General features: G+C 42.9%; 1 protein-coding gene across 1 annotated transcript; it reads left to right on the top strand.

Moving 5' to 3' along the window:
- Positions 1–666: 666 nt before the first annotated feature.
- Positions 667–26,536, top strand: plpp2b (phospholipid phosphatase 2b). Its single transcript, XM_049588715.1, has 6 exons — positions 667–1,288; positions 17,229–17,380; positions 17,638–17,900; positions 18,007–18,064; positions 19,166–19,342; positions 22,393–26,536. The coding sequence occupies exons 1-6, from the start codon at positions 1,228–1,230 to the stop codon at positions 22,549–22,551; spliced, it is 870 nt and encodes a 289-aa protein (XP_049444672.1). The 5' UTR covers positions 667–1,227; the 3' UTR covers positions 22,552–26,536.
- The last annotated feature ends 550 nt before the right edge of the window (positions 26,537–27,086 follow it).

Genomic DNA, 27,086 nt, shown 5'->3' with positions numbered 1-27,086 from the left:
TAAGTCATGCTAATTCTGCAACAGTCCCAGCAGGGCTTATTAAAGTCTCCTTGCTTTTGTTAGGCTGGAAGTTTTGTCCTCTATATTTTTTAATCACCCACCAAGTGTGCTCGGTGTGAGTCCAGCTCCCAGTGGCATGGAGGTGTTGACTAATATGTTTGCACCTTATTTGGAGCCTGTTTGCTTTTTAGTCAGCTTCAATATAAATCTCTCAAATATATGAAAGAAGAGTGCACTGCGGGGAAAAGGTTAAGTTCTCAACTAAACCGAGCAGTTCAAGTGTTTGTCCTGTGGGGCTTTCACGGGGAAACTCGAGTGCATGATGGGATGAGATCATGTAGGGCTCTCATCTGTGTGAGGATTTCAGAAATGGGGGCAGAGCTAGTCCTCAATTAAAGCCACAGCCCTATTGTAGTGCTTTTAAATCCCATGACTGTATGTTCTTGATTAAGTCCAGATTACTCCAGATAATGAGGTCAGGTGTGATGACAGTCATTTTGATTCAGGATAATACTCCATTCCCTCTTTTTTTATTCATTCTCGACCTGACAGCGCAGTTTGTATCAGATTTACTGCTGTCAGGCGCCTCCTCTTGCTCTGATCCTCACAGTGTTTGACTCCTCTCCTCTCAAAAGACATAAAAAACAGTTAATTTGCGAGGCAGGGAAAGAAAAGTCAGGCAAACCGCTGAGAGATTTTATATCTTGCTCTTTGCACGCCTGTGCGTAAAAACCCCGAGCCTGGCGATGATCAGATAGCCAGAGAGGAGCCAGACGAGGAAGTTAGGAGGAGGGACCACTGCGGTGGCGTGGTGTGTGTGTGTGAGTGTGAGTGTGTGCGCGTGCGCGCGCGGAGAAAAGAGTTTATACTGGATTCTCCGGACGCCTCCAGCTCTGTGAAATCGGAGGATCTCTCCAGTCCTGCTTTTGTACCCAAAGCAGTAATGCGCGCAAAGGGACGCGAAGCTCCAGTGCTGCGTGTGCGTATCTGCTCCGTTTTTAACACGCTGTGGTTTGAGGAAAGTTAACACACCTTTGCTGTCAATGTCAGCACAGGTAGAGGGAAGAGGATCCCGGAAGAACTCGTAGTGCAGGTTACCAGGTTGTTTGCATAGCCTGTGCTTTTATTCCTAAGCGAGCGAGCGCCCGATGGACTTGTTTGCCTTATTTAAAAAGTAGTTGTTCTCTCTTATATTAGTTGCGTTTGAAGTAAATTAACTGCAAGAAGATGAAGGAGCTGAGGAAGAGGAAGTTGTACGTGCTTATGGACGTGCTGTGTGTTGTAGTAGGTAAGTTATGGACACTTGGTACAAAACTACGTCAGCATAATCTGCCTTTTTTCAGTGTTGTCAGCAGGGACTCTGACACCATGAAGATCATATCTTTGGGGTGACTGCAGTTTCTTGCCAGTTGCTCGGTTTGTTTGTTTATTTTGCACTCATGGCAGCAACTCGGGAATTTGTCTAGTCATGGCAGCTCATGCATTGTTTGTGTATTTTTATGTTTAAGTGACACGAAAGCTATTTTATCCCCGTCTCTATCTCTTTAAAAGGCAAATGAAGCCACTGTGTTTCCATGCCTGAGTCCAGGACTATAATAGAACAGCCTGTCATCTCGTTTGTTTATCCAGATCCCAGCCGCAATATTGTCCAGGCTGAAATGTGACATTAAATAGCACTATGGTGGCACACATGAGGAAATATCATTCGCCTTCTCCTCCCAGGCCTGCTGCATGCTCCACACTCCCCACCAAAACTTTGCAGGACTTTACAGAGCCTCAGGAAGCTCAATGTTTGTTTATGGAAATGTGATATGTGTGTGTGCCCAGCTTATTCCTCATTTTCTTCAATATTTTTGTCTGCCAGGAATCTTCTCAAGAATTCCCCTGCTTCCCACAGACACTGCATTTCTGAAAATGTTACTTCCACATTGTTCTGCACACCATTGTTTTGCATTTGATTTCAGCTTTGCAAAGGGCTAGGCTTAGTTTGTCATTTCCCATAGCTGTAGTAACTAGATCTCATCATTACTGTGCATGTTCTTGTTTCCTCCTCCTCTGGGCAATGAACAAATAATGACATGTTTTGGTTATTGCTTTCGACATTTGTTGTTTTCCGGCAATCTTTAATGAATGGAAATGAATATGTTGGATATACGGAGGACAGCAGGTGTCTTGTAAATGTAATGTCTAACTAGACAACAAAACAAGAGTAGGTAAAAGATTTAATAAATAACTCAATGAACCCATAAGTAGATTAATTACTAGTTATTCCAATAACTTAAATGGACAATAACAAGAAGGATTATTAAAATAATTACACATATTAAAGGTCCAGTGTGTAGGATTTAGTGCCATCTAGTGGTAAGGTTGCAGAAGTGAAACTCCTCCCATGTGCCAAGCGTGCAGCAAAACTAAGGTGACCAACCAAACACTCAAATGGTCCTATCTACAGCCAGTGTTTGGTTTGTGTGCTCTGGGCTTAATGTGCACCTCCTCCTGTACTGCCGTAATATGCACATTCAGCACATCCAATGCATCAAAACATTGTTGTCTAGTTGGAGCCGCGCCTCGTTTTCAAACTGTATGGTTTGACTAAAATGAACAATGACAGCAATATAGTCCACGATGAGCAGCGTTAAAATCAACTTACGTAGTTGTCCCTCCATTGTGACATGAGAAAGTGTCACATTTATCTTGCAAGTGTACTCTTCTTCAATGGTTTGTTTACTTCCTGGATTTTTCCCGCATGGAAATTCTGACCAATCAAAAGCAGCTTTCTCGTGCAAAGAATTTTATCTGGTCCGCTTGTAAATGCTGCCATGAGAACACGAACCAACTCTAGGTCATTATGAAACTTTGAAACAAAATTAGTCCCTGATTCAGACCAAAGCAAGACAACTCTAGGTCTGAAAGCACCCTTACTCTACCTCCAATTAGCTTACTCTGATATTCTTACCCAAATCCTAATCAGTCTAACTCCTCCTGCCTAACATAACCAGTCCAACTGATGAAGGCAATCAGTACCAGCCAATCATAGGGAAAGTGGGGCGGGTCTTTCCTTTGCTATCCTACAAAGCGCAAATTCACAGAGAAGACAATCTCCATATGTAGGTATAAACAACTCATTCTAAGGTAATGAAACTAATAAAAACATAGTGATTAATATACTATTGCTGCCCCTTAATTAATCAATAAATATGTCTGATTTAAACCTAAATAAATGCACCTAAATAAATTTCAATATCAGAATGCTTTATAATCACTTAAATGACACCTGTCGTCCTCAATAATAATAATAATAATAATAATAATAATAATAATAATAATAATAATGATGATGAGCTTCTGATAATAACAGTTACATTACAAAAACCAACCAAGGTGAGAAGTCGTCACCAACACCCTCTGAAAAAGCTGTTTTTCAGCCTCACTGATTTTGTGTGTATGTGGAATGTGCCACAGTGGTGGGACTTTGGTTTTCTGTATTAATGCCACAAGCCCTTGACAGACGTGCGTTGCGTAATGGTCTGGTGTTTGGCGGCGTGCTCATCCCCTGTTGTGTCTGCACTGGTGATAGTGGTAGAAGTTGGAGAGAGAACGCAGAAAAGGATGATGCCTCATGTATGTGCGGATCTGCTCTGCTGTGCAGTTTTTACTCCCCCCCTGGCTTTTCGGAGAGCTTAGGGGTATTTTTCCGTCTGTGGGAACATTCACAGACTGCTGAACTTGATAAGCCTCGCCATTTCGCTGTCACAAGTCTGGGATTAACGTCTGGCTTGGGTTGGTCGGTCAGGTCTGGATAGTTGCATCCCACCCTTAATGCCTCTCCCTTCCCCTTTGCCACCCACGTCAGCCACCCAAATAATCGTCAAGTCAACCCCAAGCTTATGTGAGGTTGCCCCAGCCATGTAATAACAACATGGCAGAGCTTATAATTATGCTAACCATTAGCCTATATGGAAACAGAGTTTTGAGTTGGGTTTGTCTGAATTTTGGGTGTATTTATATTTCATATTGTTAAAATTTATATGAGAGTCTACCAAAGCTAAATGTTATCCTGCCTGATTAACAACTGTTGTGGTCTTCCTTAGCTTTTCTCCAACAAAAACCATTTCCTTTTTTAACCTCTGTTCTGTTCTTATGCAGCCTACATTTATCTCTCTCCAGTCATCTCTTGTTTTGAAATTCAAAGGCCAAATAAAAGCAGCAGATACAATCAGTGCGATTTCTTCTGTCCCTCGCACCCTGCCCTGCCCAGGTCAAACTAACAACTCTTGTTGTGGATGACGTTCCTCCCTCTATGCTCATACAATATAAAACTATCAATGAACCTCTTAAAGGAGAAATCTGATACAAAATGGCTGCTTTAGAGCCAAGGAGTGGTTTTTATGAATCATTATGCACAGGGTTTGTTGTATAATCTAAAGTTTATAGCTGAGAAACCCATCTGACGCATCAGGAGGGACGCAGTTGTTTTTGCTTTTCAAATATCTAACCCCATTCTTGAGTTTGTTGTTCATTTAAAGCCCTTGGCCTCCCTCCGTCTTCTCCATTCTTTCTTCACTGTATCCCTCCCTTCCTCTCTCCTCCTGTCTGTGTAAGACTACACTCAGCACAAATAGACGGTGGGTGTTGGCTGCGAGCACAAGAGAGGAAAGGCCGTGGGTTTAACCTCTCCCTGCCCACAGCTTGTAGCTGTAGGTGCAGCAGTACACAGGTGTAGGTTGTTCAGGAGGTGGAAGAGGTGGAGGAGGAGGGGCACGGCTCACATTGCTGCATGACTTGGGTGCCTCCTGAAGGCAACGTGAGTGGCAATGAGCTGTGTGTTATGATGAGTAATGTGCTAGATAGTCCAAGTAAGTAGTGTGTGACTAAATGGCCTCGAGGCAAGGCATTGGTGGAAAACACGCTCGCGCATCATTTTGTTGTAGTTTGTGACAAACCAGTTCTGTTATAAGTCTGTTATGCCTTCAATTACACACACACACACACACACACACACACACACACACACACACACACACACTAATGTCATCTGTATGCAGAGGGAGCAGCTCAAGATTAATTTTCCTGTCATGTGATTGTCTTCTTTTATTAGCAAGATATAAGTGTGCCAGAAAGATGACACTGCGTTATCGTATTTCATTGCTGCTCCTGTGGATCTGAGCTCCTACACACACACAGAGGAGTTATCTAATTTTGCATCAGCATCTTGTTATTGACTGATTCATTACCTGTAATATAAGCATTTCCCCCAAAGCCCCACAATTGTAAAACAATCAAAGAGTTGCTACGTATTCCCTCGCATCATTTTTATCTTATTAGGTTGCAGTTACACTGAAGTGTCCTCATGCTCTGTTCTTTGACCTCGCTGGATGTCTGTTAGAGTTTGTTGGTGAAGCCGTGCTGCAGCGTCTCCAGGGAGCCGGGCCTCTCATGCGGTTGTGTTGGGAAGACTGATCACCCTGAGTTCTCAGTGAAAGTCAGTGAGGACGCTTGATGGGAATTGTTTTCCTCAGGAGAGCTCTGTCATGGAAACTAAATGCCCTTTCAACAAACAGGCACATCCCTCAGAGAAATCTGAGCCCAGCTTCTTTTCTTCTTCTTCTTCTTCTTATTGTTGTTTTCTAATTATCTTATTTGCACAAGGATTTCTGGTAAACTCAGTCTTTTATCAGTCATACTCTGAAGTGGATGAGGATCTATTGTGGTGGTTGTTTTTGAAGAGAAATCATTACCAGATTAATTTTGAGACTTCTAAGCTGCATTCCCCAAAAGTCAGCTCGGTGAAGTACACAGATGAGTTCACAAAGTTCAGTGGTGAGCTGGTGGAAAGTTTGGGGATTTCAGGGAGATCAAGGCACTATTGTGACTGTACCTTTTATATAATAGTATTCTTGTTTTTAAGACATGACTAAGGAGAAAATGATCAGCCTCTGCCACTTTTTATTGTTTTAGATTTCATGAGAATTTTTTCTGTATTGCTTTGTATGTAGAAACAGTTGGTGCCTGCTGTTTTAATGTAGTTTCCCAGTGTCTTTTGAAGGCTGATGATTGATGGAGACATACCAGCCAACATGTTAATCCTCCTCACATATGCATGGAGAGGGAAGTTCAAATGAGTGAACATTAGTTTTTGACAGGGACCAGAATTTGGAGAAACACTAATGATGTAACTGGTGTCAGACAATAGCTAATCTTTAGCCCCTTTTACACCGCCTGTTCAAGGTGGGAATATTGCGGCATTATGTCGCCTCACTGTTCTGTATAAAAGGTACGATTTGGGAAAGCCAGCAGCAGAGGCCCAGAATCTGCATTTGTAGAAAGGGACAGCCGGCAATACTAGACCATAGGACAAGTATGATGTTTTGACAATGTGTTCCACGTGTGTGCAAACCACCCCGGGAGATTTAAAAAGCAGCTAGCAGTAGTTAGTGGCTAACTCCAAGAGGAAGAGCAGGGGCTGAAAATGTCTGCAAATTAGGAAAACAATGAGGTGAGGGAGCTCCTTACCCCTGAGCAGAGGTCAGGATCTGCCACCATATAACAGCGACAGGAAATTATTAGGGGTGCAACGATACACAAAATTCACGGTTTGGTTCAATATTTTAGTGTCACGGTTCGATATTTTTTCGATACAAAAAAAGAGAAATTTCCATGCCTTTTTTTACTTGTAGTTTATTAAAATTATCAACATTTTTGTTTCAACTCAAAAGTACAGTTTTTAAATTAAATTAAATGTATCTGGTGCAGTTATACCTGCCCCATTTTCTGCTGTGCATACTTAGCACCATATAAAACAAAAACAGCACCTTGTAAAAAATAATAATAATAAAATAAATGCATCTGATAAATCACCCATCTTCTGTGGTGCATTCTTAGCAGCAGAGTATATATTACAAAGAAATAGCTCCCTATGTGCCGTAACAGTCAGGTAGCTCTGTGTAGCTCTTGACGTCCAGCCGTCTGAGGTCAGAGCAACAGCAGGTGCTACGGATACTGCTGTCTCTAATTGGGCTTTTGTCTTGTTGTACAAAGCAGGAACTACGGTATCGGTGAAATAGGTTCGTGAAGGAATCTTGTAACGGGGCTCAAGTGTCCGCAGCATGTCCTGAAACCCGGCGTTTTCCACAACAGAAAAGGGTCGCATGTCGACAGCAATAAAAGTAGCAATCGCCCGGTCGATTTCTTTTGCCCTCTTTGAATCATGTGCTAATGGCTCTCTAAATGCCCCGGGTAAAGTTTGTAGCCTGTGTGTTGTTGTCGCTCCTTGTTTTTGTTTGGTTCCACCTATTTTCGCATCGGGGTGATGTCGGCGTAAATGTGTTGTCATGTTTGTTGTATTTCCACTGTTGTAGTTTATCGTTGTGTGACACTTGCGACATACTGTTGTATTTTTGTCCACGACACGCTTGCCATCAGGGTCATACTTAACACGAAAACCAAAGTAGTTCCACACGCCAGATCTGAAGGATGGTGGAGGATCTTCGATTTCAGGTATATTTGAGGCATTAGCCATGTTGCAACGAGCTAGCTTCGCATGTAGCTTCTGTCTCAGCAGCTTGTTTTGGTCTGAATGAATGTGAGAGGCGCAGCTTAGTGGATCTGCGCTCGACTATGCTGCCTAAGGTGGCATAGTCGAGCGCAGATCCACTGAGCTTTCAGCATAGAGCGCATCGTCAGAAGTTGATAAAATAAATAAATAAAATTGCGTATTGTTCGTTTCATAGTACCTACCGAACCGAGACCATTGTATCGAACGGTTCAATACGAATACGTGTATTGTTGCACCCCTAGAAATTATTGTTGCTGCCATGTTATGCCATTGTTATTGTTAAGAAGCAGCTGCCAACACATATGTAATGTGTCACACTAGAGGCGGACACTGTTGTGTTAAACATTAGACCTGTCACGCCTCTATTGCCTGTGGGATTCTGGCATGCTATCTAAAAACAGTGGAGCCGCATGATGCTGCCGTTGTTGGGTTCTGTGTAAAAATGCGAAGGTGGTGTAAAAAAAAGGACATTGTAGCAGCTCTGAAGTGTTTGCCAGAGGTGGGACCAAGTCATTGTTTTGCAAGCCACAAGTAATTCGCAGTTTTTTACATTCAAGTCCCAAGTCCTAAACTTTAAGATTCGAGTCTTTCCAATTTACAAAAATCGTTAACACTTTTTAAAATTTGCATTTATTGGTTAAAACAAGTTTGTTAAAAATTGTATAAGCTGTTTTGCTAACATTAGGTAAACATTAGCTTGCTAGCTATGTTAATATTAGCCTCCACTTACCGTTCTTTGTATAACCTCAAATATCAAACAAAGTTGTTTCTTGTTTGTCTGATATTTTCAACCCTGCGTTTTGCAGACAGCAATTTGGTTTTTTTGTTGACTACCACATCATTCTTGCACATGAACAAAATTATCTTTGGTATCATCTTTTCCAAGTGTCGCCCAGTTATATAACTTCAATTCTTTATGCTTCTCTCCGTCACCTTGACTGGTTGCTGTCGGATCGGTTCAAACAAAGTGGATCCAAGGAATTAAGTCTTGTCTTGCTGGGAATAAATAACATTAATGTAAGATGAGTCAGATAATGAAGGGAAATAAATTGATTCATGGATTCATTGTAAACAACATGCTTTTTAATCTTTGGGCTTCGGGAAAGGTATCAAGTATTTTCAAGCCAAAAGACTCAAGACTCCAAGTGAAGTCACGAGTCATTTAAGTCCAGTTGAGTTTTAAGTCTTTTCTGATTTTGCCAAGATGAGCCTGGAGTCATAAGATTTGTGACGTGAGTCCGATTCATGTGACTCTGGTGTCAGTAATTCTATACAGAAGAATCACAATATATTTAGCCATGATAAGCTGACGACACAGCAGAACGTTTAGTGACCTTCCAGAGAAGCTCAGCACCATCCATGATAATTCTACACTTTAACTCCTCCTGCAGACTGTAATGGTTTAGGTTTAAACCTGTGTGGCCCACGTCTTTTTGATCCCCTCCAAACCCAGACTCTTTGATTGCCAGATTTAGCTCCCCTCCCACCACTCCTACAACCTTGCCTGCCACCCTGTCTCCTTCTGCACTGCTTGGACCTAAGCATGCGTAAATGATGGACGGAGCGAAACAGCGGGATTAAAAATAAAGAATGGGCAGCAGTAGCAGCAGGATTTGGTGTGACTGGTGAAGTTGGGCGTTCCTCTTGTGAATTAGAATTCCAGAGGCCAACGCCGGCAGAGGTTGTAGGCTCAGCACATACCTTCCACATTAGTCAGTCCAGCTTGGGGAGAGACAGTCAGAAAGAGGGAGCGTTTAGTTGTTTTGTTAACGTGAGTCATCTTGTAAAGGACTGTAACATCACTTACGTTGATAGGGCTTTACTGCTATAGGTTTCTTACTGTCAACAGCACATGTTTGAATTGGAGGGAGGAAACAAAAGAGAGCAGGGAAGAAAAAATGTGGAAACACTGACTGTAGCTAAGAGAGAAAAAAAGCTTTCCTCTGTCCTCGTCCACAGTGGGAGGGGATGAGAGTTGGAGGCACAGTCAGATGGAGTAAATGACTACAGAGTGACACGGGGGTGAAAAATAAAGAAGGACTGGTGTTAATGCGAGAGGAAACAAGAGCTATCAACAGAAGGAAAGGAAGGATTGGAAAGGGAGGGATGAAATACAGAAATAAGAAACTCACTTAGTGACCTTCGAGCTGGAAAGACGAGAAATGCGAGTGGAAGAAATTAGAAGGAGGAGTGAATGTTCCAGCTGTGACCCTGAAGGAAAGTTTCAGACCAAACAGGGCAGCCCAGGGGCATGAGAACACCCTTCTTACACACACACACACACACACACACACACACACACACACACACACACACACAGTCTTTACACGCCTTGAAAATATGCATAATGAAAACCCAGACTGTATGTTTTTCAAATTGAGGAGAGTAATTGTCCGTCCACATGGTTGTGCAGGTGCAGCAGGTTATGTCAGAGAAACCAGGGCAAGTAGGTGCGAGGGACTCTCAAACCACTAGAGCAACTTCCAGATGATCGTGGCAGCTTGAGTCGAGGCGTCGATGTTTCTTGAGAGTGAGGACAAAGAAAAGCCAAGATGTATAAAAAAGAAACCCCAGCAAGACAGAGAGAGGAAGAGAGAGGACATGACAAGCCTCGATTCTCAGCCCCAGAGTGCGATTGTGGTCCAAATGGTCCTTCGTAATTGCACATCTGCCTGCTAAAAAAAGCACCGTCCCATTGAGGCCTCTATATTTATAACAGAAAGAGAAGTGTGTGGGAGGACGCTACGATTGAGAGAATGACAGACAGAAAGACGGAGCTCCAGAGAGAAGAATGAATGACTTTGAATAAGAGAGCTAGGGAAAAAAAGCAGAATGGAGGATGTGAATCAGCAGTGGTGGAAGGAATGAAGGAGAGAGTGTAAATCTCTTCTCACACTGACATCTTTGTTTGCCTGCGGTATCAGTTAATGCTTAAATCTTCCGTGATGCTCGTCTGACTGTTCATGGTCACCGTCAATTACTCGGCTCTCTGTTGCACTAATGCGCATCTCAGCAGGGGGAGACACTGAGGTGCCGCTGCGGATGAATGTTAATTTGCGGCCCGGTAAATAAGAAGCCTTAAACTTCCCAGAATGGAACCAAAGCCTCTAAAATGGCCCTTCCTTAATCTGAGACAGGAAAGCTTGAGCCCCGCATCCTGCGACTTCAAACAGACTCCCATTAGGGGCTCGGGCAGGAGATTTCTGACTGGCAGCTGGAGATTAGCTTCCTGGCTACATTCCAAACTGGCAGCGTTTCCCTGCCTCCATCCGTAGCAGCAGGTGTCTAGAGAGAAGGTTCTCCTGTATCCTGAATATCCACCTTCCTCTTCCTACCCTCTGTGTATATATGTTCTGTTGTGTTTTCTCAACAGAAAAATCCACCATAGATGTCTGCATTTAGCCCAAGTCAAGGCTTGGTCTTGAAGTGGAGCTGAAGCTAGGGCAGCTTTGGAGCGGTGTCAGTTTGGGTTGTGGGCTTGTCTCGTGGTATCCCAGAGACCTATTTTGTTTACCGGTGGTTCTATTTTTGCCCGTGAGCTGTGTATGTGTGTGTCTGCATTTCAACAGAGTGGCTGGTTTGTTTTTCTCAGATATGAACCACAGAGACACATTCACACACCTCAGGATGCACCGTTCGTTCGGCCCATAAAGGCAGTCCAGACTCTTTACATCATTTTATTTGAGCGCTTTTATTTTCATCCAAACTTAAACGTAATTTATGACCGGCGAGTTAAAGTCATGTCAGCTGAATTAAAGCCTCATTTATGAACACAGAAATTACATATTCATACTTTTTTTTTATTTTACAAGCCAGCAGAGGGTTATTTAAGGCCAGGTGCCCTGACTTCACTCAGTCTGTGAAATGTGTGGCAAACTGGCAAAATCTAAGTTTGTTTAAGAGGATTTAGTCAGCACAAAAAGACCCATATAAGCACATGGTTAAACAGAATAAAGACAAATGATACCTGAGAATGTAAAGTCGTTGATGTACATGCAAAAGCTATTTAGCCTTTTGTGACATTGTCAGGTCGAGAAAGGCAGTATTTAATACATTATCTGCTGGTGTTTCTCTTTGAAGCTTTTCACTTAATTTCTCTCCCGCTCTGCTGTGATTAATGGCTCCACTCTGGCAAGTGTTAAAAGCTTCATAAAACAGTTTGAAGTTACCATACCATGTGACCGCAATACAGAAATAATCACGTCCTTCTGCAGTTTTAAAGTGACATTTACCATGCTGTATTGAGTAAACAAACATTCCCCCTGACTTTGTCCAGGCACAATCTTACACAAACCTTTACAACTTGCAGTTACACAGTTACAATACGAGTTAGAATCTAGCCAAACGAGTCTTTCCTTCAATTTTGTTTGCAGTTGTAGTTTGTTTTTAAGGTTGTGCTCACTGCAATCCACACTGCACAAAAAGTTTGTTTTGACTGACGTAACGTGGAGAGGAAACAGATTCAATGTCACAATGTCCCCCCAAAAACCCCAAAGAAGGAAAATGTTTGTTTTCCTGCACCCTGATAATATTATGTTTTCAAAGAATGTTTTAAGATATTTGACGTGCTGGGTAAATTTCAAATTGGATATATGAGGAGTCTGGTTTAGTCTTAAGATAATATTTTTGAGATACTTCAGTATCAGAGTGGCCACTGGAAGAAAGTTTCCAAGTATTCTCTGTTTTTATAGAATATATCAAGAACTTGGAGCAGCAGTCACAACAATAACTCCTGTAATGACACTCTATCCGCTATAACTCGGTTTGATTTAAGCCCGGGATGATGAGATGGAAAGGTAAACCAGAGGCTGCTGTTACTTGACTTTCTGCTCTGATGCTCTGTTGCCAGCTGGAAGCAGGATGCAGGATACAGATGCAGAAACTGCCACCCAAAAGCCACATCAGTAAATCCATATCGGGGTGCTCCCCCGAGGTGCATGAGACAGGATGTTGGTTAAATACAAGAGAACATATATTGTGCTGTGGTTGTCACAAACAGGATTTTGGTTGTGCTAAGAGGAAAATATGTGGAATAAGACTTGATACACCCGGTTTACCACGTCCTGACATGGCTGGTAGATGTGATAATAACAGGGAGCCAGTTGGCGTCTGGTCGTTGGTGGCCAGTGGGAAGTTACAGTGCAGGGACAGGTGTCCTCCAGCTGCTGCTGCTCACAGAGAGATGAGGGTGCAGACAAGGGAGGGAGGTGGCATAGAAACATTGGACAGCGCTTGCTGGTTACAAGTGGAAGTGCCAAAAACTGCAGTTTTTCCCATGGCCACTTGGGACTGGCTCCAAAAGCTGCACAGTGAGCGCTTCCTTGCTTCACACAGCTCTCCAGTACAGGCTCTGAGTGAGATGGCAGTAGAGAGGAGAGGAAGAGAGGCTTTGCCCAGTCAGGCCTCTCTGCCCTCTGCTTAGAAGTGGTGAACTTACAGCAACTTAACACGATATAGTCTCTGGCTTTTGTTTGATATCTAGTGTCAATAAAAAGTGTTGTTGCACATTTCTGATCTGTCGTTAGCACAACTAGCGTGCATTAGCTTGGAGGGCTAACTTGGCCTGTTTATTATATTACGTGAAACTCGCTGTCACCCTGAACGTCCCACTGAACAGAGACAGGTACAGCCCTAGAAGAAATATGTAAACATGTTTACAGCCTAGTACAAAAACCGGTTCTGGTCATATAGCTAATTTCCCCATCATGACAACTCTACAGGGCTCACCCATTTCAATTTTTGTAAAGCTTAAAGTTATGCACAATTAAGGGTGTGGCCACTTTGAGTGACAGGCTGTCCACGAGGCGTCACCACAGTCTATGAATCAGATCCACAGCTCCACCCTCTCATCCAAACAGGGTCACTTGAAGCTTCCAAAAGGGAGCCCACAAACCAATGGGTGACATCACAGTAGCTCCATAATATGTATAATCTGTTATGATCTATTGCTGGTTAAAGCTATAGTTCAGTCAGGAACACTCTAGTCAAAGAAAACGTTATTTCCATTTGCAGTATTATATTTGGCTGTATGGCTCTGTTCTGGGGCCTCTCTGCCTTTCCTCAGGCCTATGCAGAAAGCCTCTACGTGGAAAGCCTAAGGCGGCGAGGGCAAACCTCTCTGCCCTTCCTTGTGCAAACAAGGAAAGCCTGAGGCAGAGAGAGCAAACCCTCCTTCCCTTTCATGTGCCTACGTGGAAGCCTAAGGCAGAGAGAGCACATCTCTCCGTCCTTCTGTGTGCCTACATGGAAAGCCTAAGGCGGAGAGAGTAAACCTCCCTGCCCTTCCATGCGCCTAAATGGAAAGCCTATAGCAGGGAGAGCAGCAGCAAAGACCCCTCAAGAACAGAACAGAGCCAGCCTCAATGACAAACAGAAATGACAATGATAAGTCAGACACAACATGAAAAGGAGGAGCTGGGGTGGAGGCGGGTTGGAAAGCAGCTTGCAGAGGAAGCAGCAACAGTAGGCCGACCAGAGCAGTTTAAATAGGGCACCCTGAATGAGATACGCCCACTGGTTGCATAGAAAGGAAGCATGTGATGTGAAGACTGATACCCCTCGTGTGTCTGTACTCTAAATATGCAGCTACGGCCAGCAACCAGTTAGCTTAGCTTAGCATAAAGACTTGGTACAGGGGGAAACAGCTAGCCTGGCTTTGATAGAAGGTAACAAAAGGCAGATTTTATTTTGCATTTCACCCATAATAAACCTGCCAATAAAGTGTCAGTTTGATGCGATAAACACTGAAGCCCATTTTAACTGATAAGACGAGTATTTTTTACTCAGACGTGTCTTGTTGACATATTTAAATTGGGAGTTGAGATTCCTCCCTTAAGCTTTTTGTGTGTGAATACCTTGTGGAAATCACTTAGTATTTCTGTTTGTGTTTTTTCTTCCCTGTTTGCTCCACTAAGATCGTGTTTCCAGGAGTCCATGTGTGATAATGTGTTTATCCTATAGAGCACTATTGTTCAGTCCCTCAACACAAAGCTTCTTCTTTGCTGCTGCCTCTCCCTGCTGAGCCAATAAGACTCTTTGTCTCTTTAGTGTCTGTGAGGAGCATGTGTGCAGTTTGCATGTCACCAAACAAAGTCCTTACTCATCTCATGTCACCCAGGATATATGCGATGTGAGACACACTGTGTCATTGTACAGGTGTCACTGTGTACTGTTGTTTACTGTGAATTGCGGTATTTATCAGGGGAATTCTCTGCATCATTAGTTTATTAGTGGTTTATTACACACAGTTTTCTTCATAATGGTGTGCTTGTGTTTTTCCTTCCCTCAGAATGAGAGCAATCTCTGCCTATGAGCTCATGTTTTAGTGTCACATTAACATATTTTACATCCTTCTTCACATCCTTTTGAACCTCTTTGTTGAAGGTTTAAGAAAACCATGCCATTAGTTTTGTTTTTTCTCAGTAATGGTACATTTACAGTAGGCTTTCATTCCATGCTCGTTTCAGGGTGGAGTTAAACCCGGTGTTACGGAGCGTTCACCTCAGCTGAATCCTGATCCACCATCCATTTGTATATTTTCCTTCAGTCTCAGTCTTCAGTATGTGGACTCTTGGTCTCTCATCAGTCAGTCTCGCTGGAAGTCCTCCTGGAATTATGTCAGCTGCAGACATTTTTTTGAAAGAATGGGAGGGGTGCACTGCTCATTTACACAGAAATGTAATACTATTGGTGAGAGCACTTTTCAAGTGTGTGCAGTGTTTTTTCACGGCTGTTTTTCTTGCGTTTAGTATGTGGCCGTGTGGCATTTCCACAGTGGCCCCAAGACAAGATGTCTGTCTGGCTGTTATGGACAGTGGTAGTGGATATCAGGGTGGAGAGCACATTCCTAAGTAGGGCTGCAACTCGTGATTCTTTTCATCTATCAGTTGATTTCTTACGCTTTACATGAAATATCAACGATAATGACAAATATCTTTCACAAGCTACCAGAGTCAATGTTTTGAAATTAAATTATTTTTATTTTTTTTAATTAAACTTTGATTAAAATGATAAATTAGCCATTTCTATCCATTAAGTGAGGCCTTTCTCACACGTACTGTTTCTACTAAAGTCTGCTCCGCCCAAAATCTTTTCAGTATGAAAATGTAGTCGATGAGTTGATTAAACGTTGCTACCCTCACTATTAGGCACCAGAAACACTAGTCAGTTAAACTTATTAGTAAAATGTTTATTCATTCATTCATTTCCTGTAACAGCTTATCCTGTTAGGGGTCGCAGGGGGGGCTTGAGCCTATCCCAGCTGACATTGGGTGAGAGGCAGGGTACACCCTGGACAGGTCACCAGACTATCACAGGGCTGACACATAGAGACAGACAACCATTCACACTCACATTCACACCTACGGACAATTTAGAGTCACCAATTAACCTGCATGTCTTTGGACTGTGGGAGGAAGCCGGAGTACCCGGAAAAAATTCACACTGACACGGGGAGAACATGCAAACTCCACACAGAAGGGCTCCCCCACCCTGGGTTCAAATCAGGAACCCTCTTCACACTGGGCTCACTTCTATAGTGATTAAAATACTTAAAATAAATGATTCCCCATTTTTCTGGGGACCCCCTGGAGCTCCCTCAAGGACCTCTGGGAGTCCCCAGACCCCTGGTTGAGAACCACTGGACTAAACCTCAGGGAAAATAGCTGTAACATCATTAGTAGTAGTTGGAAGCTGTGATTAGTTACAATGGATTCCAGTGTCACTGCTGAGGAAAAACTGTATCATAACATCCAGGAGAACCTCTCATACTGCTTGCAACAAAATCCACATCTGTTAGATGCTCGTGTAGGACAAGTTTGACTTTTAAAGAGAGTGAACAAAAGAGCATCTTTACTATGTCTTCATTATCATGTGTATACAAATTAAACTTTGTAAAGAACATATGTCTTTAACTTGTTACAGGCATGCTTGTACGTCTACAAAATGCAGTGAATGGAGTGTGTGTACGTGCGTAAGCGAGGAAGAGTGTGAGGGAGTATTTCTGGGATGGATCCTCCGAATATCTCAAGGACATCATTCGTGCACTCAGGAGCCTTGAGCAGCTATATTTGGTCTTATTTTTGCACACAGCCACATCATTCAAACGAGCTGCAGCCGTGTGTTGTGTCTGCAGCAATTTGTGTACACTCTTGTTAAGTGTGTGTACACTCTTGTGTCTAATGGGTACGTGCGCGATGCGTGATTTTTACATATGCCCACATGCCTGTGTGTATAAATACTATTTTGCACTGTTTATTTTTGTAATTCCTTGCAGCGCATGTCTACCCTGACATTTAACTACTGAATGTTTTTTTACTCCTTGTGGGTTGTTTTCGTCATTTTGATTTTAGACCTTGAGGTCGAGAGAGAGACAGAACACAATTTAGCTATCCTTAAAGAAACATTTTCACTTCCAGGCTCTCAGGAATGATGTCATGTCTGAAAATCTGCCCAAAACGGGGCAAATATGTTATTCCAAAACATTTTTTTTTTTCTCAAATATGATATACATTTGTTGGATCGACCTTGTTGCTGGTCTGTATGCCCAGATATGATTTTGGCAGTGACCAGTGCATTCATCTCATTTCACTAAAAGCACAGTTTCTCCAAATATAGTGAATATTCCAACTCATCTAATCAGACTGTTATTTCTTCTGCTTTGTTTTGGCTACAGCGGCACTGCCCTTCATCATTATGACCATCGTATCCAAGCCATATATAAGAGGGGTTTACTGTGACGACGAGAGCATCATGTACCCCGTGAAACCAGACACCATCACCCACGGCATGCTGGCGGCTGTCACCATTACCTGCACCGTCATCATTGTGAGTTTTACTCCGTCAATCTCCCCTCTCTTCTCGCAGGGAGCTTTATTACGTCTCACCTCAGTGAAGCCGAAATCATGGAAAGTTTACACTTCACTCATTAAACAACATTCTGTGCCGTTTGCTCCATTACTAACAGTAGGAACTGGGTACAGTGTTGATGTATGAGGAGGAAAAGTAATTTCATTCTAATGATGCGAAAAATGGGGGGGGGGGGGGTTGGAACAAAGTCTCACAGAAACTCTTTCCTACCTTAGATCTCCTCTGGAGAGGCGTATCTGGTCTACAGCAAGAGGATTTACTCTAACTCTGACTTCAACCAGTATGTAGCTGCACTCTACAAGGTGGTGGGCACCTTCTTGTTTGGAGCGTGTGTTAGCCAGTCACTCACCGACCTTGCTAAGTTCACGATCGGCCGCCCGAGACCAAACTTCATGGCCGTGTGTGGCCCGAGGGCCTGCACGGGATACATGCAGATGATCAACTGCACTGGCAAGCCTCAGGACGTCACAGAGGCCAGGTAGGAGGAGGAGATCTTAGTATTTCACATGATAATGATGCCAATTAGATTGTACAGTTTAAACATCCTGTGTTATGAGTTTTGATTCTTTCTGTCTCTTCTCCAGATTGTCCTTCTACTCTGGTCACTCCTCTTTTGGAATGTACTGCATGCTCTTCCTAGCGGTAAGTACAGGATGTGAGGCTCAGTCCGTGACTAAAAGTCTTAAACACAGTGTAAATAGACTTGCCTATGTACAGTAAACATGGAGTTATCTCCATGTGATCTGTATGCAGATATCTCAGTGTGAGTCAGGCGTAACAGTCCACAGATGGACTCATCTGAGAAGAAGTTTATGTGTTTGGATCCGCACTCGAGGGTTAATTGTTGAGAAGGAGAAAAGACTCATAGAGGCGGTTTGTGCCTGTCGACATAAAAGGACAAGGCAAGAGTTCAGAGGAAGAATGTGGATACTGAGAGAAGTGATCTGGAGGCTTCTGCTGCCTTTCCCAACAATGATGAAGGCAAAATCATGTGCTGTGTTCTGTCTTCCAGGCCTATCCAGTTCATTACCCTCATCTCTTTGTGTTAAAAGCCAGGCACCAGTGTCAGACAGGGAGAGGCCAAGCAAAGCAACAGTTCAAAGAAAAGACTGAATATCTCAAGCTAGCGTCCAGTCCTGTCAGTGGCTCTCTGTTTGCCAGGGAAATGCTGCAAGCTAATCGAGCTGAGCTGTGATATCCAGCCTGCGTCCTACAGCGTTCAGTGTGACTGTGTGACGGGGGGGGGGGGACTGTAGTGTGATGCCAATTTTTGCACCTTCAACAGCAGCCCAGCAGAAACCCAGAGAAGTCTGTACTGTTGCCAGGTTCATAATTTTTTGGCGTCTGCTGTTTTCCAGTAAAAAAAAGGGGTTTCAGTGCACGGTGGACATAAATTAGATTCGTACTCAACACCTTTTTATAGTTAAATCCAATTTGAAGCATACCAGCCACCGTTTTTACATTAGAGACACAAACTCCCAATAAATGGACTTTTTTGTTTTGGGAGTTTTGAGTGAGGCGCCATCTACCCTGAAACCTTACAGTATAATGGGCTATCTATTTAAGCAAACACAGTGATGTTACTGCTTCATTAAATGACATTTCTATAACATTTTGTCAGTGCAAATACGGTTGATGTTGATGCAGACACCATTTGCATTATCCAAACTTTTTTATGGTGTGATTCAGTGTAATATCAAGTTGACACCCTACCATCCTCTGCTCTTCTTCCACTTCCTCCAGCTTTACGTGCAGGCCAGACTGGTGGCTAAGTGGGCCAGACTTCTCCGGCCCACCATCCAGTTCTTCCTGGTGGCCTTTGCGGTGTATGTGGGTTACACCCGAGTCTCTGATTACAAGCACCACTGGAGCGACGTGCTGACGGGGCTGCTGCAGGGAGCGCTTGTTGCTGTGCTCAACGTGAGTCTCCACGACAACAACTTCTGTCAAGGGCAAACATTGCAAAATGTAAAGGCCCCCTCCAGACACATTTAAAAAGATGTAAAAATACTCTGCTATGATTAATATTTAGCTTTACATGGTTTTCCCATATAAAAAGTAAAAGAAAACTCCCTAAAGGAGCTGGAAGCAGATCTACTCTTTCTTTCTCATTGAGATATTGGCCTCGTGCCCTGCCCACCACCCTCAGATTGCGGTAGGTTTTGCTTTCCGCTTTCTCCAGTGTTGGAACAACACTTAAACTAAGTGTGGAAATAGGTTTGGCCATGTGAGACTAGCGCTAAGTTGACGAGGGAAAGAGCAGTGTGCCTAAAGATGGTGAGATGGGAGATTCAGCCCTACATGTCTGAGCTTCAGTCAGACCCAGACTCAGATTAGGAGTCTGTTGTGCACCAAAATCAATGACTAGCAGATGTATCACAGTGGTAAGTGTAGTTAGCATCTTTCATTTGTTGTTAGTTAGCTTGTTAGCTTGTAATTGGCAGTGGCTGACACAGCATTAGTGGTTGTGAAACATGCACTGCTATCTTTAAAGACAGTGATACTCAACCTGCGGCCCGTGCCACCCATTTTCTGATTCACACTGGAAATGCTGGGTTTTTTTTATTTTTATATCTAGATAAGGTGCTAGCATGCGTAAAAGAGTCTAAACAGAGCTTGTTTATTGGGGAAAAAAAGTGCTACGGAAGGGTCCCACAGACACCTGGCAGAGGTCCAGTCTAAATCTCCAATGTCCTATAATCTTAGAAACGCCCCTACGTACACCTGACCTGTGCAATAAAACTTTATTGCTGGTGTTGTCTTGAAGTTGCCCCACTGATATGTGTTTCCTGTATTCCTGTAGGCAGCGTTTGGCTTGCTTTGGTATTAGTGACGTACCTAATCTGGCTTGGCCGGCGTACATTTGAATCTCAGAATTTCTTCCCTAGCAGGCCTTTAGGGAAGTGCACCAGGCTTTGAAGCCAGTGTTTGTAGTGGCCAAACAAGGAATTACAACTACAGAGCCCATCACGTGATGTCATGAGGCCCCAGAAGACTTTTTTACCATAGACTTACATTAATCGTTATTTGACCAGAAAGTCGGCAAGATTTCATTGGTCTCTTAATTGCAGGAAAAAACAAACAAACAAATGTGAAACTCTGTCAGCAGCTGCACCTTGTCAAAATAATTCAAAACCTATACAACTGGACCATGTGGGAATTTAATTTGAAAGGACAGACACAGGAAGAGGCCACGCTCAGCAGTCAGACAGGAGTCACGTTAATCTACAGGGCTGGTACCTTATCACACAGGCTAGTTAATAACATGTCGGGCAGGAAATCCAAAGTGTGGGATAATTTTGAGAAGGTGAAGGACGAACCCAAGGTGATATGTAAACTCATCTTCATTGGTTGACTACACACATGACGTGTCATCTGAAACATGGAAGTAGCTACATGCCCATTAGCCACTTGGCACAATCATTACTGCTTTGCCGACAGCGTCATTAACAGGCGGCTCGCTCAGTGTGTGACGTGCACTTGTAGATAAAATATAGGCCTATATTAATGAAGGTTCATTAGTACGGTTTTGTATTTCTCTGTAATGTCGCAGTGTTAACAACGTTACTGATACTATTCTTTCTCACACCTTCAACTCAAACCATTGTATTGTGTTGTGTAAATTCTTAGTCAGGGGCAGCTCTAGGGAATACCTTATTTTTTATAGCCTCACAGCCCTCTTAGAAAAGCTTGTTTACTGTCAGCATTTGATCAGTTTGGTCCAGTAACCTTTTTGAAAGTCTAGAGAGTCTTTGAAAGTCCTGGTGATGTTATGTGGCTGTTAAATGTTTTTGGCTTCATGCGCCACTGAGCAACTTTCATTGAAATTAATGGGGTCCTGTCTCCAGCACTGTATATAGTTCTCTTTTTACATCCATGACAACTCCCCGTTCAGCAGCGGACTGTGAAAACACCTCTCAAGTGGTAAACTGCACAGATACAAGTCAGTATACTGAAGGTCAGACATTTTAGGGGACAGATGCACATTTCTGAGTGGAGGGAGACTTTAAAATTTCTTACATAATATTTCCATGATTTCAGAAAACGTTTGATATAGTCTCTCGTCATAATGCTAAGCTCCTCATGCAGGGAATTAAAGCCATTTTGTTTTGGCAGAAAGTTTAAGACTTTATACTAAAAATAGTATGATGTCATCAGCTCAAAGCTAAAAAAAAACATCAACACTGATCTCTAGAAATCAAGCTCACATTTTTTGACATTTGATTTTCAATGAAGTAGCTCCAGCCTCAGACCTGATGACATCTAAACTCTGAGTCTTACTGCTGTGGTTTCTGGCTTCAGGAAAGGCAAACATGGGTGGGTCCAGATCATAAAAATGATATTTGATGGAAATCTCTCTGTTAGTGATACTCCCATCAAAGCTAAACAGCCCCTGAAGAATCCATATTTCAGCCTGGCAGTAAAAATCCATATAGACAGGAAGTATGAAGGGAGTGAAGTGTGACTTGATAGAAACCCACACACTCACACTGGCAGGTTCTCAGGCAATAAGTTCATTCTGCTCACTTCATCCAGCTGGGCGTCTTTATTGTTTGGCCACTTCCCTGTTTTGAGTGAGCCACTGTCAGCACCGCCTCGTGGAAATTCTGGAGTGGTAGAGTGTGTGTTTGTGCAAGTGTGTGTGTCCGTGTATGATTAATTGGGAAGTGGGCCCGCGCGTTTGGCCTTCACAGTGTTGTGCGCAATTAGAGACCCTCCTGGGCATACCGTTTTATGGCCTTCAGGGGTTGTGCTTTCTCTCTGTGTGTGTTCCTCTCACATGTGTGTATGTGTGTGAGTGTGTCACTGAACAGCTGTGCACAGACCTGTCCAGACACATGTAATCACAGTTTCCAGCCCAGCCCTTACCTCCTCTGAATCCCCTACATGCTTATAGTCTAATATCTGTGGGAAAGACATTCCCTAAAGCTAACATCCTCTCCTCTCCTTTCTCCTCCTCTCCTCTGCAGGTGCGCTTTGTCTCAGACTTCTTTAAGAAGCGTCCTCCACGTTGCACAAGGCCAGACACAGCCGATAGCGAAGAGCCAGAGAGGAAACCCAGCCTGCAGATTGCAGACACTGAGCACAGCAACCATTACAACTATCACCACAATCCCGGCCCTGTGTGATCGGGGCTGACGCTAGGGAACAGAGGCTGCAGCCTGCAGACCCCAAACCTGTGTGACAGGGTCAAACTCTGGGGCTTTAACCTTGATTGTGCAGTCAGCAGTGTTTAGCTCAGGGAATAACCCGGGTCTCCTGCGGTCCTGACTCTGTAGGCTGATCACTGCAGACTCTTGATGCTATGTGAGAAGTCCCATGAGTGTGAGATGTTTTATTTTAGAGTGTCTATATGAATTCTGCAACCAGTCCTTTTGTATGTCTGTTTGAAGGGAGTAAAGCTAGGGAGTGGGTCTGTAGCATGCAGCCTCCGAGCCCCCAGCTCCCTCCCTCTGTGTCAACCACTCACACCCCACCTCCCCAACCACTGGACTGACTGAGGGGGCTGCATCCCAACGCTAGGTGCTTGAGCCCCTTCTGAAAGACACCATGATGACCTCCTTTTCTCCTGTAAGAGAGAGAGGGGCTTATTGTTTTTAAGACATCATTGTTGATGTTAAAGTGTATATGCTTAAAGCTGCATTAAGCGAACGACTCCAAACCCACAGCAACAAAGCTACGATATACTTTTGCCTTATTAGGTGCTAGTGGCTAACATGTTAGCGCACAGCAGAAACAGAGGATCCCAATGAGGGTCCTTTCCTGCCAACTGACAAATGTAGGTCTGATGTTTACTCACCTTTATGCCACCACCTCCTGAGAATGTTGTCTTTGGCTTAGACACTTTTTTTCTTGTCACTTGTTCAGTAGGTTTACCATTTCGCAGTGAGGTGTTTCTCAGTCCGTGTTTACAGGAAGCAGCTGCCCAAAGTTTTACATGATGGGTCAGTAAGAGCGATTGGGTTTCGCCTTTGTGGACTGATGAACTTAAACAGCCTAAAAAACTACAGAGATGTTGAATAGGAGGATCTAGGTGTTGATTCTCAGCGAGATTCATAGTAGTAGCAACTGTTTTACACGCCAGGAGTGCTTTGATTTTATCTTGATAACACATATATCGCTTAATGTAGCTTTAACATTTTTTATATGTTTTTATCTTCTGTTTGTGGAGAACCAAATTTGTTGGCAGTTATAAAAGAACGTAAGAACGCAAGGAAGGAAGACAAGAATGTATATAACTGTAGGTAAAGGCACAGTGTGTTGATTAGCTTTATTTTAGTGCACCTTAAACTGGCTACACACTAGAAAAGAGTTGGAAATTGCATCATATTATTGGAGTGGCAACCAGTTCGCAGTAGATGAGCTACTTATCTCCATATATCATGTCATCTTGTTGGCAAAAAGGCTCACAAAAAATGTCAGCTACAGGCCCCGAAGCTGCTCCGAGAGGAGATGTATATCGACTTAAACATCATCATGGTTCAGAGGTAATCCTCTCATCTGAAATTAGCTGATGATACGTTTCTGCCAGCTCTCCTAACTGCCGCTCAAACAGGTCTTGGTATCTACTCTGACAAACAATATAATGTTTTTAAAAGTGACTATACAGGCTTGCCGTGCTCGGTGACTCACGCGACACTGATCAACTCTGATTCACTAGTGCAAGTGGATTTCTACTCCTAGCAATTATTCCTCGTGTCATGTTGTGTCACTGCCCAAATAAGTGTGTCCAATGAGTGTCTGACTTACTGCATCATCTTGCCACTGCCAGTTAGTATGAATCAGAATTAAAGGTCCAGTGTGCAGGATTTAGGGGGATATATTGGCAGAAATGGAATATGATATAATACGTATGTTTTCCTTAGTGTGTCATCACCTGAAAATAAGAAATGTGGTGTTAGTGTTATCTTAGAGTGAGCTGTTTATATCTACACTGGGAGCATGTCCATGGTGTCTTCCATATTTCTGCAGCAGCCCAGAACAAACAAACTAAACACTAGCTCTAGATAGGGCCATTTGCATTTTTGTCTGAGCCACCATCATTCGCAGCACCTCTGCAAGTGAAACTGCTTTATTCAGTCTGTTTCTTTTGGAGAGGAAAAGACCTCTGCGGATAATTTGGCTCTGGTTAAAAACTTCCCGAACAATGAACACCCAAGGAAAGTTTCAGTTTCTTGCAATCTGCAATCCTCACACCGCTAGATGCCACTAAATCTTACACACTGCTCCTTTAAGGGTAGGATATATCCTCCTGAGACCCATTTTGGGTTTTTCTTGACCTTATACTTCATTCTACTTAACTTAGACCTGTTGTCCTTGTTCGTAGATACATTTATGTGCCATCTAGTGGCAGTAAGAGCACATTACACTAATCCAAAAATAAAAATAAGATGGCAGCCATCTCTGCCAAGCCAGTCTGCAGCTGAATCCTGACACAAAAGTGGACAAGGTCCAAAACCTGATCAGATTTAATGGTTGAAACAAAATTGGCCAATTTTAGTGACAGTAACAAGCTAAGACATTGTTGATCAGTAAGTACTCGTTTGGAGACATTGGGACTTAATTATCATCTTGTTTCAGGACGTTGGGACATAGTTATCGCTGACAGTGTACAGTTTTTTATACTTATTGGGTCTTTCTGATCCCAAATGTCAAGGAGACATTGGTTCTCAGGAGGATATACGGAGTCTTAAACTTTGAGGGCAGATTTATGTCCAGACTGGGTCAGATTCACCTTCAACAGAGATGATGCTTTTCAAAAAATGTATAAATTTAATTGTGGAGTTTGTGAGTGATTTATGTTTCCCCTGTGTGAAATGGACTGCAGAGGTAGAAACCATTGATGCAGATAGCTTTAATTTCTGTTGGACTTTATGCGTCATACCACTACTATCTTGCCAATCAGATATTGAGAAATTTGGCCTCAAGCTTGTTTTCTTTTATTTCTAATTTTATTATGTTTTTTTTTTAAACCTCTCAAATACTTGTAATCAAAGAAGGATGAGACAACCATTTTGAAAATGGTGTTTAATTTATTTGAAATACAAGAAGTTCTTTATTTACTCTTACAAGGTTGGAAGTGCCAGCGCTGTTAAGGTTTTTGTGCAATCACCCCTGCTTGCCACTATGAGCCACAAATACTGTATATACTAATGCTAGGAGACATGTTTCATGTTGCGTGAAGGATGTATATATATGTGCTTGTATGTTTTTATTTCACATGGAGGTGCGTTTTTAATTTCACCTGTACAGTGTGCTTTGGCCCATGCCTTCTCAGACTGGTGGCTGTTGGAGTTGCCACACAAACGGATCCAATTCCAGGTCCAAACATAAGCCAGATGCCTTGGCAGGGCTTTTAAAGGGCTGCTGTAATGATAAAGGGTTACATGCCCAACTGTGTTTTTGAAGCTAGTAACTATGCCCCGTTCCCACTTCAAAGATTCATCTGTGTTCCTTTCCCCTTCCTGTGTTGATAGATGAGGTTAATTTGTGAATAAGGTCTCCTGTACAGTTCTCGTACAGCATGCAGACCCCTGGAGGACTGACAACACATCAGACAGACCACAAACCTGATAGGGGGGGAAGGAGGCAGGAAGACAGAGAGAATCTCACCTGGTTGTGATTGTGAGGCCCTGGAGCTGAGCGGAGACGAAAGGGAGGCGGGGTACTTCAGGGGGTGGGGTGTGGGGTGTCCCATGGTGAACCTTGGTCCCGAGGGACTGCTACACATTTAAAATACAGATTTACAACAAGAAACAGCTGGAAGTGGTTGCGGTAAAGTGGTGTGCGAGCCCTCTCCCCTGCTCGCCTACATCTAAATCATCTGTGTATTACTGCAGTCCAACTAATAGCCCAAATGAGGATGAGGATGTAGGAACGTCACGTTGTTTGATGCCCCTCCAGCTTCATGGAAAACCAGAAGTTCTCAGCTGGTTATGTGGCTCCATGTTTTATTATGCCTTATTGAATTAGTGCCTTAAAGTAGGCGCTGGTTGGCCAATCTCCTGTTTATATGTCCACTTGTAGGTATGATTCATGTTTAGTTTTTGTATATAGATTTTATCTATAGGCTCTAAACCAGAGAATTTTAAATAAAGACATTATCCACATTCAGTTACATTGTTTGGTTTGAATTTATACCTATAACGTTGCTGATGTTATGATGGAATTACACTTTGTAAATTGTTGATACAGAGATTTGAAACATGTATTTCATGTCTGCAGTGCTTGGAGGATGGATGGTGATGACCTTTTTCCCTTTTTAAGGAATGAGACATGATAAACTTCATCACTGCAGCATCAAGATTTCCAAATGTTCTTGGCAAGTTCACGGTTATCTTGATTACCAGCAGTTTTTCATTGGAATGATGTAAAATCAAAATTCTTCATATCACAAGCCAGAACATCAACACATCTGAAATAGATGTTGCAACAAGATCATATCTTGTTGCAACATCTATTTCAGATGTGGCACCAGATGTGAAGGGCACCGCTGCTTTCATTTAGTGCTCGTTATCTGACAATAATCTATTTCATAGTAAATCCATCAGGATGATGTATTGCATCTGCTTTCCAAACCTGATAACAGGGCAGTTCGGCCAAAATTCAGGGAAAAAGGTTCCTCTAGTGCTATTTTGCCATGCAGAAAGTTTTGGTTTTATCA

Source organism: Epinephelus fuscoguttatus, linkage group LG10 (assembly GCF_011397635.1).
Source record: "Epinephelus fuscoguttatus linkage group LG10, E.fuscoguttatus.final_Chr_v1".
In the NCBI taxonomy this organism is placed as follows: Eukaryota; Metazoa; Chordata; class Actinopteri; order Perciformes; family Serranidae; genus Epinephelus; species Epinephelus fuscoguttatus.
This window is presented reverse-complemented; position numbering and strand designations above follow the sequence as displayed.